The 21,670-nt window shown below is 36.4% G+C and overlaps 1 protein-coding gene across 1 annotated transcript in view; it reads right to left on the minus strand.

The window, feature by feature from the left end:
• P3H2 (prolyl 3-hydroxylase 2) overlaps positions 1-21,670 on the minus strand; it is a 156,844-nt gene that overhangs the window by 26,945 nt on the left and 108,229 nt on the right. Inside the window, exons 2-6 of the mRNA XM_032631111.1 lie at positions 14,992-15,144; positions 13,386-13,575; positions 2,974-3,105; positions 1,207-1,349; positions 787-876 (exon numbers count right to left, since the gene is read on the minus strand). Of these exons, the coding sequence (XP_032487002.1) occupies positions 787-876; positions 1,207-1,349; positions 2,974-3,105; positions 13,386-13,575; positions 14,992-15,144 (708 nt within the window). The remainder of the gene's footprint in view (positions 1-786; positions 877-1,206; positions 1,350-2,973; positions 3,106-13,385; positions 13,576-14,991; positions 15,145-21,670) is intronic.

Here is a 21,670-nt window from a genome sequence, read left to right on the forward strand (position 1 = left end):
GGCCATGAAGATCCCACATGCTGCAGAGCACCTAAGCCCATGTGCCACAACTACTGAGACTGCACTCTAGAGCCCATGAGTCACAACTACTGAGCCCACATGCCACAACTACTGAGCTCACGCTCTGCAGCTACTGAAACCCACATGCTCTAGGGCTCGTGTGTCGCAACAACTGAGCCTGTGTGCTGTAACTACTGAAGCCTGCATGCCTAGAGCCCATGTTCCACAACAAGAGAAGCCACCTCAATGAGAAGCACATGCACCGCAATGAAGAATAGCCCCCGCTCACCACAACTAGAGAAAGCCAGAAAGCCCGCGCAGAGCAAGATCCAACGCAGCCCAAAAAAATAAGAAAAAACAAGACAACATGGACACATGGAAAAAAGTAGTCAGCATGATAGGTAGTACGATTGTGACTGATTCTGTTCTTTTGAAGTCTTTTTATTGTTTAAAATGTTTAAGAGAAATGTTTAAAAGAAAATACAAAATGTTGTATACAGAAATTAGGAAATAAAACAATCCAGAGGCAAACATTACATTCAAAACATTTCTTTCCTATCCAAGTATATTTGCTTTTGACTTTAGCTCTCAGTGACATGGAAATCTGTTAAAGTCTTTTACAGTTCATCACATATACAGGGTAAACACCCCCTCCCTCCAGTGTTTGTTTACAAAAGGCAGGGGATTATAATCTTCAACAAAAGGGGCTGGGGAATACAATCATAAATAAGAAGTCCACCGAATAGTTCCTTTAAAGACCTTTTCCTCTCTCCTCTTTGTTCTTACCGGCTCAGTGTATGAAAATCCCAGACCCTCTGCAGCTGATTTTATTAGTTCTGATTCCAGTTTATGATGCTTCACAAACATCGCCAAATCCTACAGAAAAAAAAAAAGAAAATGTATATTTAAATAACAGGTAAAAGGTATGATTAATGTTCAAGTGGAAATAATTTTCTTTAGACAGTAACAAATGAGCTAAAAAAATATTCACAGCTGCAGAAAATGTCTCTATCTCTGTAGATTTTCACAAGCTAGCACATAGGCGAAAAACACGCTTTTAGCATTACTAATTAAAGTTGCAATGAACTGAGTCCTAGAACCTTTACTAAATTGTTAGCTATCTTTAAGAGAAGTGTTATATTTTTACCAACTCTCCCCAGAGCACTGAGCAGAATAATGAGTTTCTTCTCAGAACATGGGTCTCACCTCTCTGGCCTGGATAGATGCTGGGTCAGTGCTGTCATCCAACAGACTCTCATAGTAATCAACATTGTCTCTGACATCCTCATCATCCGGATGGAGTAGAAGATAGGCCTTGGCACACTCCAAGGCTTTCACATATTCGCCAACTGAAAAACCCAGGAGTTGCGGCATTAGAGTCAGTCTAGGTTGGTCTACAAAATTTTTAAAAGATATGTCAACACATCCATGAGAGTCAGCATGAAATGATCGGTAAGAGGGAAGATGCTACCTCTGTATAGCACAGGGAACCCTACTCAATACTCTGTAATAACCAATATGGGGAAAGAACCTGAAAAAGAATGGATATATGTATAACCGAATCACTCTGCTTTACACCTGAAACTAACACAACATTGTCAATCAACTGTACTACAATATAAAATAAAAATTAAAAGAAAAGAGGGAAGATGCCGTGAGGCTGAGTAGAAGCAGCAGAAAGAGTTGCAGATGAAAGGAAGGACAGGATTTCAGGTATTCCAAAGGTACTAACTTCGGTCTGCTCTGCTGCTAGATGTCTTCAACAAATTATCAAAAGCTCCACCTGAAGATATCTGCTGGCAACTTACATTATTTAATACAGAGTAGAATTTTTGAAGTTAATTCTGATTTTTGTACTGAATTTGAAAACATGATATCTAAGACCAATTTCAGCAATCCAAATTCTATTAATTGCTTTTAAACATAAGATGCTCACTCTTTCTTTCTCAATGAGACAAATGGAAATTAAAACTTTATTGAGATATCAATTTTCACGTAATGATTTGGGAATATTTAAAATTTGATCATATATTCTGTTGCTGTGCAATGAAAAGTGTCCTCCATGTGGAGAAAAACTCGGCAACATCTGTCAAAATTACAAACAAATAAACCATTTGATGCAGCAACTGTACTTCTAGAAATTTATCCTATAGGTATTTATATGCAAACGTAAATGACATACAGGAAATATTATCCATTTGATCATTGATTGTAATAGTAAAATATTACCAACAACACAATGCTCATCAGTAAGGAGACACATTAAATAAATTATAGTATGGTGATATCTAGATATAAAGAAAAATTAATGAGGAAGATCTTTATGTACTGAAACAACTAGATTGAGCCATATAAAACTTCCCAAACTTGACCATTTTTGACCAAGCAAAAGGGAAGTTCATAGGTCCAACATACTAAAAGAAATCTGATATGTATCGTTAAGTGAAGAAAACAAGGTGAGGAAGAGTGTAAATAATGTGCTATCTTCTATGTGTAAGAGGATAAAATAATTCAGAGACAGTGTGTGTGTGTGTGTGTGTGTGTGTGTGTATGTGTGTGTGTGTGTGTGTTGTTTCTGTATAAAATTTTGGAAGGGTAAATAAGAAACTGTGGATTTTAGGGCGTGAAATTGGGTTGTGGGGAAAAGAAAGAGAGGTTTTTAAATATTTAGTCTTTAAACCTGTGAGTATATTATCTTTTCAAATTAAGTCAAAAAATTAAATTTAAAAATCACATAAAATATCAATCTAGTATAACTTTCAGGGCATTGTCACAACATTTGCCCACTTGTGGTTTCACCATCTGCTCTTGTTCTGAGCTGTAGTGATGTGAGGTGAGACAGAAGATGCATACACACCCATAGCTTGATTACAACTGAGGAAGGTGGAGGACTAACCCACAAAAATTCGATGTCTCTTGTGATGAGCCACACCCCTTCCCCCCAAAGTTTTTCACAGATGATCCACGCTTTACCTCGATAGTAGGCAAACTGCAGGTAGTCATAATGTAGGGGAAGAAAGTTCTCGATTGGTGAGAGGCGGCCAGGGCGGGTGGCAAGTTCCCTCACGCATTCATGCTGACAAACCAGCACCTGCACATAGTGATCTGAAAAACAAGAGCCAAGAAGTGGGTTCCTCTCATCTGCTCAACGTCCAGACTTCAAAGTGAGAACCACGGTTACGCAGGGCATCTCACCTCACCACACACTCTTAGAGAGATATCATTATCATCCTCATTCATGACCAGAAATCCTTTTCACAAAGAAAGTAAGTGACTCGCCAACTTCCTAACCAGTGATCACTAGACTAATTACTAGTAGATTCTAAATGTATGGCACTCTTTCCTTCCGTGTATTCTTTTTCTACATCTCCTGAAAGTGACATAGGCCATCTCATCCCACCCATGCCCAGCTGAGTAGATTACTTTACTTAACAACTTGGGGGTCTCTTTTAGGACTTTAGATGGCCTGAAGTGTCCTGGAGTCAGGATGGGAAGTTCAGATCCCAGTTATGTTAAGGACCGGTTGAGAGAAAGGAACTGCCACGTACGTGGGGAGTTCACACAGAGAAGTGAAGCCACAATGCTCTTTTTCCCTGTTAATATTTTCAAGCCACTTTTACCAAAGGGGAAATAAAAACAACATTCCTTTACATCCATTGATCAGGAACCTATTCTACCCAGTTACAAATTAGTCTATCACCTGGACACTATAAATCCTAATACTGTAGGGACTGGTAAAATAGGAGAAGCTAAAGAATTTGAAGAAGCATTTTGGCTCTTTTTCTTTGTTCCCCTTTCTTTGTTCCCATTCTTCTCACTTGCAAACAGGCCAGGATCCTCAAGTGCAGGGGTTTTCATGCTCCTTTTAGCTCTGGGTTCTATCTCATACAAGCATGAGCAGAGGAAACACAAGTGGCTAATGTCCCAGAAAGAAAACGCTTCTTACATTTTGCCCCGACTCTGATTTCTACAATGAAGATAGAGGCAGTCTTTTCCATTAAGAGAATAGTCCATTCATGCTTGTGCAGAGTAAGTTCTCCTGAGAATAATGATAAAACCACCCGACTTCATGACTGCACAGTCTAATCCACAACTGCCTCCTTTCAAAAGGCTTTCTATTATGCAGAGTCTGGCTTGTATCTAGATGACCTTGAAGAGGGACCCCCAAAACACAGCAGAAAGGAAATAACTGTTTCCTGGTGTGTAGGGAAATGTGCTAGTTCTCTTAAAACCTGGCTAACTCAATCTAATATAGTACAGCTAATAGGATCACTATCATCCATTGGTTCTTAATTTCAGTTGGAAGACATGAGGAGAAGAATGGGTTATGTTTATTTGATTAGCATGTTATAAACAAATAGCTAGCTATTTTATTTCTTAAGAAAACAACAAACAACTCTCAAGCATTTCTCCGAGTTTCGCTGGCCATTTGCTTTCCTTTTTACCTTTTAATATACACTCTTAATTCCAAAACCCAAGCAAAAGGAAAAGGTGGGAAACACACCCAACAGGAATCCACAATCTGAATGAAAGTATTTTTCAAAGTAAGATATTAATAGCAGCAAAATAAGAGTGACAAAATGATATCCTTTAGGGCTTCAGTGAGCATGGCTGGTAATAAATAACTGCATTCAAAAGCCATTTGTAGTTTTCTCCAATTGGTAATGTTCTTCCAAGTCTAAAAGTAAAAAACTCTGGCTTTCTAAATACATTCTGTATTTTAAAAGCCAGTTTTACTCCTAATCGAGAATAGTTTTGAACCAGGCAGGAATTTACATAGTTAGAGTAATGATATCCCTTTTTATTAGTTGTATTCCTTGCCTACTTTCTATAGCAAATGTTACTGTGAAATGATTATGTTTTAATAGGTTTGAGATTCAAGACACTCGCATGGGAATACTTTTAAAGATTTCCATCTCATTATGAACTGGATATGCTTCAAATTCCTGAGAAGACTTACCATATTCCTGCAACATATAATATTTGATTAAACTTGAGGGACTATGAATTTTTTTATCACTTTTCTTTATTGGAAGTGGGGTGATGGTGGTGGTAGCTGTGTTAGTAGCCTGACTTAGGAGACTTCTATTCTTTTCCAGCAACCAACAGGCTGTGGTAACCTCAGAAAATTGCAAAATGTTAATTTGTGGGAATTTGTCAGTCAATTCTCTTAAACCAGATCTAGGACATTTGCCAAAGCTATTTAGTGGCCATTGGTAGAGGTAGGTGTAGAGAGGAATGTGGGAATGAAAGCAGGGAACCTATCCTTAAAAAAACTACAAGATAGTAAACTGTAATAAAGGAAAAGCCTGCCCATTCTCAAATAAAAGATTAAGTTAAAGAAATATTCAGCAATTGAAATGTGAAGCACACATAAAAGTGACATTCAAATGAGCAGTGTTTACAAAAATGCAAGTAAATGGCTCTGGTAGAGGCCCAACAAAATAAAACCTTAAGGGAAAAAAATCCCCAATAATGCTGTATTGATTTTAAGTGAATTGAGTTGAACTTGGGTAATTGAATGTGTAGCAAATAAGTCACTTGACAAATAATATATTTACAATAGCCAAGGTATGGAAGCAGCCTAAGTGCCCATCAATAGATGAATGTATAAAGAAGATGTGATATATGTGCACACACAAGGAACAGCACTCAGCCCTCATCCATAAAAAAGAATGAAATCTTGTTACTTGTGACAACATGGATGGACCTAGAAGGTATTATGCTAATAAGTCAGAAAGAGGAAGAAAAATACTATATGGTTTCACTTATATGTGCAATCTAAAGACAAAACAAAACAAAACAGAACAAATGAACAAACATAACAAAACAGAGACAGAGTTATAGATACAGAGAACAAATGGGCCAGAGGGGTAGGTGGGGGGGGAGGAAAAAAATAGGTAAGGGAGCTTAAGACATACAAACTTCCAGTTGCAAAATAAATAAGTCATGGTTATGAAATGTACAGTGTGGGGAATATAGTCAATAACTATGTAATATCTTTGTATGGTGACATATTTTAACTAGACTTATTGTGGTGATCAATTTGAAATGTATAGAAATATATATATTTCTAAAATGTAAAAAAAAAAGGCTAAAAGAAGGCACATTGATTTTCAGTTTACTTCTTAGTCTAAATTTTGATAGATATTTCCTAATTACCCCTCTAAAAAACCTCAACACAAACTTGCGCAAGGCTCTTAGATAACCTCATCCACCAAAGGGCAGACAGCAGAAGCAAGAAGAACTACAATCCTGCAGCCTGTGGAAGAAAAACCACATTCACAGAAAGACAGACAAGATGAAAAGGCAGAGGGCTATGTACCAGATGAAGGGACAAGATAAGACCCCATAAAGACAACTAAATGAAGTGGAGATAGGCAATCTTCCAGAAAAACAATTCAGAATAATGATAGTGAAGATGATCCAGGGCCTCAGAAAAACAATGGAGGCAAAGATCGAGTAGATGCAAGAAATGTTTAACAAAGACCTAGAAGAATTAAAGAACAAACAAACAGAGGTGAACAATACAATAACTAAAATGAAAAATACACTAGAAGGAATCAATAGCAGAATAACTGAGACAGAAGAACGGATAAGTGACCTGGAAGACAGAATGGTGGAATTCACTGCTGTGGAACAGAATAAAGAAAAAAGAATAAAATGAAATGAAGACAGACTAAGAGACCTCTGGGACAACATTAAATGCAACAACATTTGCATTATAGGGGTCCCAGAAGCAGAAGAGAGAGAGAAAGGACCTGAGAAAATATTAAAAGAGATTATAGTCGAAAACTTCCCTAACATGGGAAAGGAAATAGCCACCCAAGTCCAGGAAGCGCAGAGAGTCCCATACAGGTTAAACCGAAGGAGAAACATGCGGAGACACATAGTAATCAAACTGGTAAAAATTAAAGACAAAGAAAAATTATTGAAAGCAGCAAGGGAAAAACAACAAATAACATACAAGGCAACTCCCATAAGGGTAACAGCTGATTTCTCAGCACAAACTCTACAAGCCAGAAGGGAGTGACATGACATATTTAAAGTGATGAAAGGGAAGGACCTAAAACCAAGATTACTCTACCCAGCAAGGATCTCATTCATTTTCAATGGAGAAATCAGAAGCTTTACAGACAAGCAAAAGCTAAGAGAATTCAGCACCACCAAACCAGCTCTACAACAAATGCTAAAGGAACTTCTCTAAGTGGGAAACACAAGAGAAGAAAAGGACCTACAAAAACAAACCCAAAACAATTAAGAAAATAGTCATAGGAACATACATATCGATAATTACCTTAAACATGAATGGATTAAATGCTCCAACCAAAAGACACAAGCTCACTGAATGGATATAAACACAAGACCCATATATATGCTGTCTACAAGAGACCCACTTCAGACCTAGGGACACATACAGACTGAAAGTGAGGGGATGGAAAAAGATATTCCATGCAAATGGAAATCAAAAGAAAGCTGGAGTAGCAATACTCATATAAGATAAAATAGACTTTAAAATAAAGAATGTTACAAGAGACAAGGAAGGACACTACATGATGATCAAGGGATCAATCCAAGAAGAAGATATAACAAATATAAATATATACGCACCCACCATAGGAGCACCTCAATACATAAGGCAACTGCTAACAGTTATAAAAGAGGAAATTGACAGTAACACAATAATAGTGGGGGACTTTAAAACCTCACTAACACCAATGGACAGATCATCCACACAGAAAATTAATAAGGAAACACAAGCTTTAAAAGACAAAATAGACCAGATAGATTTAATTGATATTTATAGGACATTCCATCCAAAAACAGCAGATTCTTCTCAAGTGTGCACGGGACATTCTACAGGATAGATCACATCTTGGGTCACAAATCAAACCTCAGTAAATTTAAGAAAATTGAAATCATATCAAACATCTTTTCTGACCACAATGCTATGATATTAGAAATTAATTAAAGGGGAAAAAATGTAAAAAACACAAACACATGGAGGATAAACAATACGTTACTAAATAACCAGGAGATCACTGAAGAAATCAAAGAGGAAATCAAAAAATACCTAGAGACAAATGACAATGAAAACACGACGATCCAAAACCTACGGGCCACAGCAAAAGCAGTTCTAAGAGGGAAGTTTATCGCAATACAATCCTACCTCAAGAAACAACAAACATCTCAAATAACCAATCTAACCTTACACCTAAGGGAACTAGAGAAAGAAGAACAAACAAAACCCAAAGTTAGTAGAAGGAAAGAAATCATAAAGATCAGAGCAGAAATAAATGAAATAGAAACAAAGAAAACAGTAGCAAAGATCAATAAAACTAGAAGCTGGATTTTTGAGAAGATAAACAAAATTGATAAACCACTAGCCAGACTCACCAAGAAAAGTAGGGAGAGAACTCAAATCAATAAAATTAGAAATGAAAGAGGAGAAGTTACAATAGACACCGCAGAAATACAAAGCATCCTAAGAGACTACTACAAGCAACTCTATGCCAATAAAATGGACAACCTGGAAGAAATGGAAAAATTCTTAGAAAGGTATAACCTTCCAAGACTGAACCAGGAAGAAATAGAAAATATGAACTGAACAATCACAAGTAATGAAATTGAAACTGTGATCAAAAATCTTCCAACAAACAAAAGTCCAGGACCAGAATTCTATCAAACATTTAGAGAAGAGCTAACACCCATCCTTCTCAAACTCTTCCAAAAAATTGCAGAGGAAGGAGCACTCCCAATCACATTCTATGAGGCCACCATCACCCTGATACCAAAACCAGGCAAAGATACTATAAAAAAAGAAAATTACAGACCAATAACACTGATGAATATAGATGCAAAAATCCTCAAGAAAATACTGTCAAACGGAATCTAACAGCACATTAAAAGCATCATACACCATGATCAAGTGGGATTTATCCCAGGGATGCAAGGATTCTTCAGTATATGCAAATCAATCAGTGTGATACACCATATTAACAAATTGAAAAAGAAAAACCATACGATCATCTCAATAGACGCAGAAAAAGCTTTTGACAAAATTCAACACCCATTTATGATAAAAACTCTCCAGAAAGTGGACATACAGGGAACCTACCTCAACATAATAAAGGCCATATATGACAAACCCACAGCAAACATCATTCTCAATGGTGAAAAATTAAAAGCATTTCCTCTAAGATCAGGAACAAGGCAAGGATGTCCACTCTCACCACTCTTATTCAATATAGTTTTGGAAGTCTTAGCCACGGCAATCAGAGAAGAAAAAGAAATAAACTGAATACAAATTGGAAAAGAAGAAGTAAAACTGTCACTGCCTGCAGATGACATGATACTATACATAGAGAATCCTAAAGATGCCACCAGAAAACTAATAGAGCTAATCAATGAATCTGGTAACGTTGCAGGATACAAAATTAATGCACAGAAATCTCTTGCATTCCAATACACTAATGATGAAAAATTTGAAAGAGAAATTAAGGAAACACTCCCATTTACCATTGCAACCAAAAGAATAATATACCTAGGAATAAACCTACCTAGGGAGACAAAAGACCTGTAGGCAGGAAACTGTAAGACACTGATGAAAGAAATTAAAGATGATACAAACAGATGGAGAGATAAATCATGTTCTTGGATTGGAGAATCAATATTGTGAAAATGACTATACTACCCAAAGCAATCTACAGATTCAATGTAATCCCTATCAAATTCCCAATGGCATTTTTTACAGAACTAGAACAAAAAATCTTAAAATTTGTATGGAGACACAAAAGACCCCGAATAGCCAAAGTGGTCCTGAGGGGAAAAAAATGAGCTGGAGGAATCAGACTCCCTGACTTCAGACAATACTACAAAGCTACAGTAATCAAGACAATATGGTACTGGCACAAAAACAGAAATATAGACCAATGGAACAGGATAGAAAGCCCAGAGATAAACCCATGCACCCATGGTCAACTAATCTATGACAAAGGAGGGAAGGATGTACAATGGAGAAAAAACCGTCTCTTCAATAAGTGGTGCTGGGAAAACTGGACAGCTACATGTAAAAGAATAAAATTAGAACACTTCCTAACACCATTCACAAAAATAAACTCAAAATGGATTAGAGACCTAAATGTAAGACTGGACACTATAAAACTCTTAGAGGAAAACATAGGAAGAATAGTCTTTGACATAAATCACAGCAAGATCTTTTTTGATCCACTTCTTAGAGATCCACTTCTTAGAGTAAAAACAAAAATAAACAAATGGGACCTAATGAAACTTAAAAGCTTTTGCTCAGCAAAGGAAACTACAAACACGATGAAAAGACAACCCTCAGAATGGGAGAAAATATTTGCAAACAAATCAATGGATAAAGGATTAATCTCCAAAATATATAAACAGCTCATGCAGCTCAATATTAAAAAAACACACAACCCAATCCAAAAACGGGCAGAAGACCTAAATAGACATTTCTCCAAAGAAGACATACAGATGGCCAAGAAGCACAGGAAAAGTTGCTCAACGTCACTAATTATTAGAGAAATGCAAATCAAAACTACAATGAGGTATCACCTCACACCAGTTAGAATGGGCATCACCAGAAAATCTGCAAACAACAGATGCTGGAGAGGGTGTGGAGAAAAGGGAACCCTCTTTCACTGTTGGTGGGAATATAAATTGATACAGCCACTTTGGAGAACAGTATGGAGGTTCCTTAAAAAACTATAAATAGAATTACCATATGACCCAGCAATCTCACTACTGGGCATATACCAAGAGAAAACCATAATTCAAAAAGACACATGCATCCCAGTGTTCATTGCAGCACTATTTACAATAGCCAGGACATGGAAGCAGCCTAAATGCCCATCAATAGACAAATGGATAAAGAAGATGTGGTACATACATACAATGGAATATTACTCAGCCTTAAAAAGGAATGAAATTAGTTTATCTGTAGAGACGTGGATGGATCTAGAGACTGTCATTCAGAGTGAAGTAAGTCAGAAAGAGAAAAACAAATATTGTATATTAACGCATATATGTGGAACCTAGAAAAATGGTACAGGTGAACCAGTTTGCAGGGCAGAAATTGAGACACAGATGTAGAGAACAAATGTATGGGCACCAAGGGGGGAACATGGCAGAAGGGGGTGGTGGTGTGTTGAATTGGGAGACTGAGATTTACATATATACACTAATATGTATAAAATGTATAACTAATAAGAACCTGCTGTATAAAAAAATAATTAAATAAAATTCAAAAAAAACCTCAACAATTTAAGACCTATATTTTCACAAATATAGAGTATTAGTAACCTTTTAATCTCTGCAATGTGATTGATGGATATGTCATCTCCTTCCTTCCTTCCTTCCCTCATCTTTTCTTCCTTCCACCCATTCATTTAACAGATATTCACTAAGCACCTGCTATTTGCCAGTCACCATAAGTAGGCACTGAGGATTAAGCACTTAACAAGATAGGGCAATAGCCAAGTGAGAGAAGACAACATTTTCAAGTCTGTAAGTGGAAATGAGCCTGGCGTATCTTAGGAATTAAAATAAGTACAGCGGGAATAGATTAAAGAGATAGAAAAAGAGAGACGATGAAAATGAACACTAGTACGCAGTCATGAAAGTCCTTGTTAAAGGTTTTGGGTTTTATTTCAAGTGCGATGGAAGCCAGTGGCGGGGCAGGGTGTGATTCAGCACATCTGTGAGCAGACTTTCTGTTTTTTGGAAAACTGTTCTGTCTGCCTACAGAGTAAAACCTGATCAGAACATGAGGACCAGCAAGGAGACTATCACAGTGAATTAGTTAAAATATAGTGTTGATTTGAACCAGGGTGGTAGCAAAAGGACTGGAGGGAACCAGGAAATCTCAAATGCTATTAGGAAGTAGCATCTTTCAAAGTTTGGTAACAAGTCGGAGGGGAATAAGAATTGAAGGAAATGTTGGATTGAAAGATAACTTCTAGGGGTTTGGCTTGAGCTACTAGATGAGTGATGCTTTTTATGAAGACAGAAAACATTGAAAGTTGGGGAAAGAAAACTGACTTCATTAATTTGCATTTCTATGAGTATATGAGAAGTTGAACATTGTTTTTCATGTTTTATAACTTGGAATACAATATGCACTCAACAAATATGTGTTAAACATTTATTATTGAATAAATAAACTTTGCCCATTTTTCAACTGTGTAGATCTTCAAAGTATGGGCTCTAGAGTGAGAAAAACCTAGGTTTGATTCCCAGTTTCACCTTAATCCCATTTCTTAATCTTTCTGAGGTCTAAATTCCTCATTTAAAAGGGGAGAAGAGGGTGAATAACAATACCTACAAGGAGTTGTTTATAGGATTAAAAGAGATATAGCTATATAAAATGCTCTGTATATTTTAACTGTTAAATAAATTCTGCTTATTTTTATTACTACCAATAAATAAGAAATGAATTACCAGTACTACTAATAATTCACAGTCTGTGTTTAAGTATTAATGATATTAACTGTTTTCCTGTAAACATTTTGCAACTTTTTCCACTTGCTATTACAAATCAATTTGATTAAAGTAGCTTTTATATTTATAAATCTTATGTAAAATCTATCTTTTTCTTAAAATTTCTTGTCTTTCATCATGCTAAGAAGAGCTTTCCTACTGTTATACAAATATTCCCTTGCATTTTCTTCTAAAAGTTCTATTTTTCTTATATTATTAATATAATAGAATTTATTTCATGTATTTTTTCATATGCAGCAGAGAACTCAGTTCCCACCATACATGGTTAACTAGTCAACCTCCCCAATTAATGTATAATGAACTTTACCTACTATTTTAAATAGTGTTATATTAAAATCCCATATGTAACAAAATATTCATTTAAGTAATAGAAGAAGACTATACAAAGATATTCACTACTACATTATTAACCATAATAAAAAACTGCAACTTCCTTAGTATTCATCAGTAAAGGACTGGTCAAATAAATTATGCTTTCCCCATATAATGCAATAAGGTAGATCTACATGTACTTACATGAGAAGTCCACAATATATTGTTAAGCATAAAATAAAACAAAAACAAAACATATACTGAAAATCAATATTTACAGTGTTGTCTTATTTTTATAAAAATGAAATAATAATTATAAATAAATACCTAAATATTTGTGTATGTATCTGAAAAAGCTTGGAAGCATAGTCACCAAAATTTAAGCTAGGGAAAGTAATCCACGGGAGAGAGGATGGCATACGTATATGAGAATTTTTTTACAATTATACTTTTTACAATATATACGTCTACATTATTGGAATAGTTTTACAGATGGCATGTAGTATTTCTATAAACAGGAAATCAAGGGAAAAAATAAACTTTACCTGCAATGGCTTCATAGAGACCAGCTTTATACCCTAAGTACTCATACTCCTCAAATCTCTGAGGCCCCTCACACAGGGCTCTGCACTCTGTATCTTCATTGAAATATTCTCTTAAAGCTTGTTCAAAGTACTTGATAGCTAGTTCAAAGTCATCTGCCTCATAATGTTTAACTCCTTCACTGTAACTCTCCTGTAAAGAAACAAAGAAAAAATTTTTTCAAAGAGCACCCAAGGGGCACTTGGATGGCAAAATGCAGGCAGACTCTGGATCACTTAGGTAGGTGGGTGTGGGACTCTTGTGCTGTGGAAGATAAAGAAGGATCGCACTGGGAGATAAAGGGAAACTTCCCTGGCTTCAACTAATTGTAAATGAGAAGGGACTGACTGAGTAAGCCTACTGCTGTGGCATCAATCAATTTCATTTTCTTCCTGAGCTCACTCAAGACTACATTTTCTAACCCTTTTAAATGCAGGTAGGGCCATGCAACAAAGTGCAGGAAGATGGATGTGGGTGGACGTGACACTCAATTCCAGGCCTGGTTCAAATATATATATTTTTGTGTGTGTATACTGCAATTTTACTTCAATTGCATAAACAAAGTTAGTGTGTAAGAAATTTAAATGAAACAGTATGGTAAAATTATCAGAGAACCAAAAAATCTAAAAAGGAAGTACACCTAAAACATGAGAATTCAACGTTCATTAATGTTGCATCTTCAATTTTGATTGACACTTGATGTTTGCAAATTTTGAAACAAACTTTGAGATCATGATGACTATTTTGAATAGATTTCAGCACCAGCACTAAGATTTGTGCATTCAGTTGGTTTGCAGTTGACTTGTTAGCCATGTACATAATGTATAGTACAGATTTGTCACAGATCAGATCACAGCGTTGAAGGAAAGAAGTACCTTCCTGTAATTAGAAAGGATCCCCTAAACTGCACTCAGCTTAAGACATCCAATGTACAAGAGCACGGAAACCATCATAATAAAGTGGCTCCAGGGAACATAGTTCATTTTTTAAAAAAATAAAAGGAAAAAACACTTTCATCTAAAATCTTCCTCTCTTAGCCTTTTCTTCAGTCCTCTTGGAGGCCACACATTGAGAATGGTGATGTATCCAATTGAAAAAGATGCCCTTTCAACACGCTGTGAATTTCAAGTAAGATTTCATTTAAAGGAATAATTATGTAGCTTAAAAAAATCAAAATTTGTAAAGTACAGGTACCGTGGAAAAAGCCACTGGACTAGTTGCTGGGAAACCATGGTGTGACCCTGAGCAATTCACATGGGCTTCAATTCCAGTGGGTAAAATTGAAGTGCTGGAGTGGGTGCTGAGGCTCAGAGAGGGTTACAGACATTTACGTCACATCTTACTTTTCACCATATCATACTGATTTTCTAAGTTAATTTTCTTTTTCTTTCAATTTTTCAACCCTGAATTACAATACTTCATCTTGGGAACTCTGAAAGTGTAAAAATGATACCGTATTGGACGTTGGAAATCAATGTGAGATATCCATTCATAGGAATTTGCTTTGAGTCCATTGAAAATTAGGAGCACTAAGTTCCTCATGGTTAGGACAGGGTCCCCAAAGCTCACCAGGTGTGGTTTGGCATCCCGATCTACCAGCTGGAGGTCTTCAACACCCGCCATCGTTCTGTAATTCTTGATGTTCTGCTGCATTTCCATGTGCTCAGGGTTGGCCATGAAAAATGTGTGTGCTGCTTCCACTGCCTTTTCCAGCTGGTTAAGCTATAAAGAGAAAAAAAGAGGATCAAATGAAGGCAAATATTTCTAAACTGGGTTCAGTACCAGTCCAAGGTCTCACAGACAGAAAGTGTCAGGGCTGAGTTTTAGTTCACATTCACTCTACCCAGCCTCCACACTAAAGGGCAAGAGGTTAATAAACAGTGCTCCTAAAATGATATGTGGGTATTTTGGCATTGGTGAAAATGGATGAATGTGCTTTGTTCCAAGTTTGTTTCCTTCTCCCTCTTTTCTAAGCCATATGTGTTTTCTGGGAAATTGAATCTACATGCTTCTGTTTGTCTTACGATTGATCAAAATTAAAATCTGCCAATGCTGTGCCACCTCTAATTCACATTTTCAATATTTTTGTCTTTTATTTTCTCTTCTTTTCTTTTTGTTCCTTTTGCCTTTAATCCTGACAATGGAAGAATAAACTGTGACTTTCTGAAGGATGAGATTAGGGATACCTCCCACTCCTCCAAATCTGTTTTCAGGCTTTAGAATGTGAAGAACACAAGGTTAAAGGGAATAAATTTTTCCAATCCAGAAGAGATGCTAAATACAGCACACCACATTCCTTTGATTGAGAAATTGATTCCAAACTTACAAGTTGGATTCTCATTAATATAAAAGGAAGGATTTTTAATAAACTACAAAGACACTATAAATCTCCTCTTAAACCACTTAATAAGCTGCTCTCCATGTAACGTGCAATGATGCATTTTTTGGTAACAAAATGTAATTAAATTTACTTGATTTAATACATTTTGCCCTATGCTTTATCCATGGAGAATGTCTATAGACAGAACCCTTTGCCTCATTTCAGAAAAGTGAATATTCACACTAGTACTAGTCATTTTCATGGTGAAATCCAAATTATGCTTGGTCTATTTTGAAGTATAAAGAAATGAAACTCACTGTTACTGAACAAATAAATATAAAATCATGGAAGGCATATAAGATTCACCTGAGTAGGCTTTTGATAGTCTGGCCACTCAAGTATTAGTAAGAAATAGAAAGTAGTAGTAGGTTCCGGAGTTCCCAGTCACTGCCTTCTCATGATATATAAAGAACTGTATCCCTTACTACAGAAAACATAAACTGCCCTATTTTAAGATCTGATATCCTTAACCTTGTCTAATAATAGTAAAGCCTTCTCCTTTTTTTTTTTTTTTTTTTTTTTTTTTTGTGGTACGCGGACCTCTCACTGTTGTGGCCTCTCCCGTTGCGGAGCACAGGCTCCGGATGCATGTGGGATCTTCCCGGACCGGGGCACGAACCCGTGTCCCCTGCATCGGCAGGCAGATTCTCAACCACTGCGCCACCAGGGAAGCCCTTTTCTTTTTAATTTGCATATTCTTCGCTACTGGCCTTCCTTCCATTAAATCAGCTTTCCTTGCCACTTTTACCTTTGTTCTCGATTCTGTGGTTTCAGAATTATTTTTGCTGTCAAAATCATTCATTTTGAATTCCTGGTTTTTTTCTTAAATTTCCTCAATTTCTCACACACCAACACAGACAAATATGAGTTGTATGGATATCTACATAGTGACAAGCATATAGCTATAGAGGAAAATGAATAGGTCCTAAATCGGGTATGTGTCTACACTTACTGACCAAGTGAACCTGGAAAAAGTCATTTAAACACTTGTGTCTTGGTTCTCCATTAAGAAACTGCCATACCACCACCTACTACATAGGATTTTGGAATGATTTAATTGTGTATTATATATAAATGTGCTTCAGAAATCACTAAAACTCTAAAAAAATAAAACTGGATACAATTTATATAAGATCTATTCATTTCAAGGATGTGAATATACTCTCATTAATGCTGGGTATGTACAGTCTACAACTCCCATAGACACATAATTTATGAGGATATAGTGAGGTACTTGTGGTTGGTGGAAACGGCCTCCAGTTAAGGGCCAAACTATAAGTTCCGAACACAACAGGTTAGTACTGACACGCTCTAGTTTTATAACACCAGCCATTAACATTGAACGAAAATAGATAAATTTTTATAAATTTTGCACTTTCCTACCTTCATGTTTTGCTCAGACTGTTCCACTGACCTAGAGATCCTCTGACACTTGGATTTTCTTGTTGGAAATCTAACATATCCTATAAGGCCAAGCTTAAATCCTGCCTTCTCTAAGAAATTTTTTCTCAACCCTAAAGCTACAGTCAAGCACTGCAATATCATTGTATCCCTGTTCTTCTACTGGCACTTAGCATACTCTGTCATATGTGGCACCTACCTAAGTACATTTGTTACTCCTAGTAGAACTTTCCGAGGATAGGGACCACATGACTTACTTATTTCTTTGTTTTCCACCTACTTTACATATAGATGATGTCTATGATATGTCTAGGAAAAGAGAAAAAATAAATTCTAAGAAGCAAACATTTACACACAAATCAAAAGGTATATTACATGTGAGTGTGCTTCATAAGCTATAATGGACTAGAAGGATGTAAGTCTAATAACAACATCTCTGAGAGCTTCCAATACTGATGATCACTGATGAATGTGATTCAGTGGCTCTTGAAGACTGTTAGCCAACACTGATACATTGGTTCCTTCTCTTAAGTTTGACCACATTGGTTTTTTGCTTATTTGGTGCTTTCCCCATTTATAACCCAGTATTAAACATAATGCCATGTTCCCCAATATAAATATAAAGAAGATTCCATGACTTAAGGTTAATCCATAAAACTTATTCATGAACTGGCTTTTAAATTATTGTGAACCAGTTCAGGAAACTAGAATTGGCTGCCAGAGATTATATATAAAACAGGCCATGATTTTAACTGGAAGCCTGATATCTTTGTAGTTCATTTTTGAAATTAGATACACACATCTGAAGTGGTAGGAAAAGTCCAGGTGAACATGTGTGTGCTACATATAAGCCTGTACTATTAGATGGAGATTATTATAAGGCCGTATAAGTACTAGGTTTCAGCTAAGGAAGGATCTACCTGCTACTCCATTGAAGCAAGCAAGAAGCTAACTGCCTTTAAAGGCTTCAAACTGGATTTCCTTTAAGACCAGACCAAATTAAAACATACCACAGGAGAAGCTAACTCTAATGTGAGGGTAACTCTATGCATTAGAAAAGTAAATTGTAAAATAAAGAACAACTGAGGAAAGGGGAATGATTCAGCAAGATGGTATCATGCTTTGGGGGAGCTTGCTGCTCTACTGAGATATGAGAAATAACTGGTAAGAAATGCCTTCAACAAGCACTGGTTCACTTCATCTCAGGCTGTGAAGAACTAAGGCAAAAATTTTCTCCTGCCAGCCATGCTCCATGAAAAAAGGCTGATTAAATCAACACCCTGCTGATGTTTGGAAGTTACTCAGTCAACTGGTGAGTGAACCAGACTCTACTGACACACAAATGGTTTCCATAATGAATAATAAAGGAGCATTTCAAAAATGTTTAAAAACTGTCAATAGCTATCCATTGACCACAGAGGTGATTCCAGAAACTATGTACCACGACATTCAGGAAACTGTAGGATTTGGCCCCTGCCCTATCTTTCTAGCATAACTTCCTCCTATTTACCACTATGCAAACTTTTCCCAGGAAAGTTCTAGAAAAACTTCTAGAAGTTTTATAATTTACCAACCCCCATTCAAGAAAACACAGGCTCAGTACTCCAGCCATACCAAATTCTTTATTTCACTCATTCATTTATTCAACAAATATTTATTTTGCATTAAATCCATGCCAGGCACTGTGAAAGTCGATGAGAATAACTACATGGCCAAAACAGACAAAAACCCTGCTTTCCAGATGTTTACAGTCTCATCCAAGGGGACAAACCTCAAGTAAATCAATCATTAATGAAAATAAGTTTAGATTGCACTAAGTGCTATGAAGAAATAAATGAACAAACAATACAGTAAGAGCTGGCTGGGCTGGGTGAAAGCAGGACTCCTTTAGATAAATTAGTCAAGTAAGGTCTCTGCAATGTGATTTTTGAGCTGAGACTTAAACGTTGAAAAGCCAGTCATGAACAGAAGAGGAGGAAGAGTGTTCCAGGCAAAAGAAAGTCAAGCAAATGGAAAAAGCTTGACATGTTTTAAAAGCAGAGTAGAAACTAAGAAGAGAGATTTGAGAAGTTGGATAACAGATCACTTGTACGCTACAGTAAAGAGTTTGAACATTATTCTAAGTGCAAGAGGAAACGATTAAAGAATTTTAAATACCTGATACATATTTTCAAATGATAATTCAGACTGCTATGTGGAGAACAGATCTTTGGTAGCAGGCAGGAGAACACTGCAGTAATCCAGGTCAGAGGTAATGCTTTCACATCGCAAAATAAAAATGGGACAGCATAGGTTTGCCCCCTCTTTTGAACCCCTCCCTCTTCCATTCCTTTGTCTTCCTTTCCATTTTTGCCCATCCTTGCCATAGCAAAATTTCTCAATTCCTAAGGCAGACGCATAGCCCAAAAGGAAACAATTCTAAAATTTCCAAACTTATTTTAGGAAAGATATACAAGTTCCCTCTCTTGTGAATTAGCATAAATATGAAGCTCAAATATTTTGAGTGTGAGTTTAGAACAGCTTGTAAGACATGTGCAAGAAAGGAAAGGGACTAATTCTAAAACACATTAAAAGATGTAAAGAACACTGCGTCCATATGGGAACATATGTATATGTATAACTGATTCACTTTGTTATAAAGCAGAAACTAACACACCATTGTAAAGCAATTATACTCCAATAAAGATGTTAAAAGAAAAAGAACACTGCGTCCTTTTGTAAGAGAATATTTAAGATCACATTCCATTTTCTGAAGCCTTTTATACAACTAGTATAAAACATCAAGCCTGAAATAAGTAATTTCCATTCTTGTACTCAAACGACTTTTTCAATAAGGAAAGGAATTCTTTCTCTACTTTCCCCACCCTAACTTTGGGAATTCATCCAATATCATGCATTTTAGTTTGATGCAGTGCTATATTTTTGCCTTGGCTCTTTACTTAAATTTCACAATATAGCAACTTTAGAGAATTTTTAACCCCATATGAAGTTTCTTACCAACTGCCAAACATGTAAATAGACAGTGAAGACATCCTGTTTCTAAGCCACAGCAGAATTTTTAAGCTCTGATTAGTAGCATAATCACATTAGATGCAGGGGGAAGGAAGTCATCAGATTACAGCATGTACATCATCCTGAACACTAAAAATTCATGGGCTAAAAACTTTCTTTTATGAAGCGGGAGGATTTTTTTTTTATTAATGATGATACCCAACACTTTTGTAGATACTTCAGCTCTTGCTAATGTCTCCAAATTTACCTCAAATTTTTGTCAACCTAAAGTTAATTTTCCTTCACAGAACCACATCGTTAAATAAATAAATAAACTTCAAATAACTGAGCAACATATTAAAAGAATACTGTTGGGAATTTCCTGGCAGTCCAGTGGTTAGGACTCCGTGCTTTCACTGCCAAGGGCCCAGGTTCAATCTCTGTTTGGGGAATTAAGAGCCCGCAAGCCATGGCATGGCCAAAAAAAAAAAAGAGAATACTGTTAAAATAAAGACCCATCCAATTTTGAAACAAAATTTGGAAGCAGTTTGCTTGAACTACTGAATTAAACTAAATCCTACAAATTACAGTGTTCCAAACGTAATGACCAGGATTTTTCATGAGAATTCAATCTTAGGAAATTCCTAAACATTTCCATATAACGGAGTAAGATTTTTAGAGAGTCCAAAAATAGCTATATGAAAAAGAACTTTTCCTTCTTATGCCATAAATTCTGGCGATGTTACCATCCTTTGTTAATATAACTTGCAAAAAGCCCCATATATTGAGCTCTTTTCATAATTCAGTTATAGTAAATAATTGGTTGATTTTCCTGATTAATTTATAAAATTAATTTCACCAGACATTGAGGACTACATGATAGACTGTGTTGTCCTTTTTGTCTTGACTACAAGGAAGCTCAGAACTAAACTGTATTTTCATTTACTGTTAACTGTATCATGCTGGTTTATAGTATATCAAAGTGAAGCTAGTATATTTCCATTTTTTTCTTTGAGTTTTTTTTGTTTTTGCTCCCATTTCAAAAATCTAATTATACAAATAATTGCTTTCACAAGGTAACTCAAAGTTCTTTTGGATACAGAAAAGGTGCAACTTACTCAAAAGATAAACCTCTGTAGTAAAGGAAATTTCTAGTAATTAAGTTCTTTCCTGCATGGCAAGGGAGAAAATTTAGAATTTTTTAGCTTTAAAGAACACATAGGGCTTCCCTGGTGGCACAGTGGTTGAGAGTCCGCCTGCCAATGCAGGGGACGCGGGTACTCGTGCCTCGGTCCGGTAAGATCCCACATGCCGCGGAGCGGCTGGGCCCGTGAGTCATGGCCGCTGAGCCTGAGCGTCCGGAGCCTGTGCTCCGCAACGGGAGAGGCCACAACAGTAAGAGGCCGCGTACCACAAAAACAAACAAACAAAAAAGAACACATAGTAATTCACACATTAGGTGTTCACGCTAAATGA

The sequence above is a fragment of the Phocoena sinus genome, chromosome 4 (genome assembly GCF_008692025.1).
Source record: "Phocoena sinus isolate mPhoSin1 chromosome 4, mPhoSin1.pri, whole genome shotgun sequence".
In the NCBI taxonomy this organism is placed as follows: Eukaryota; Metazoa; Chordata; class Mammalia; order Artiodactyla; family Phocoenidae; genus Phocoena; species Phocoena sinus.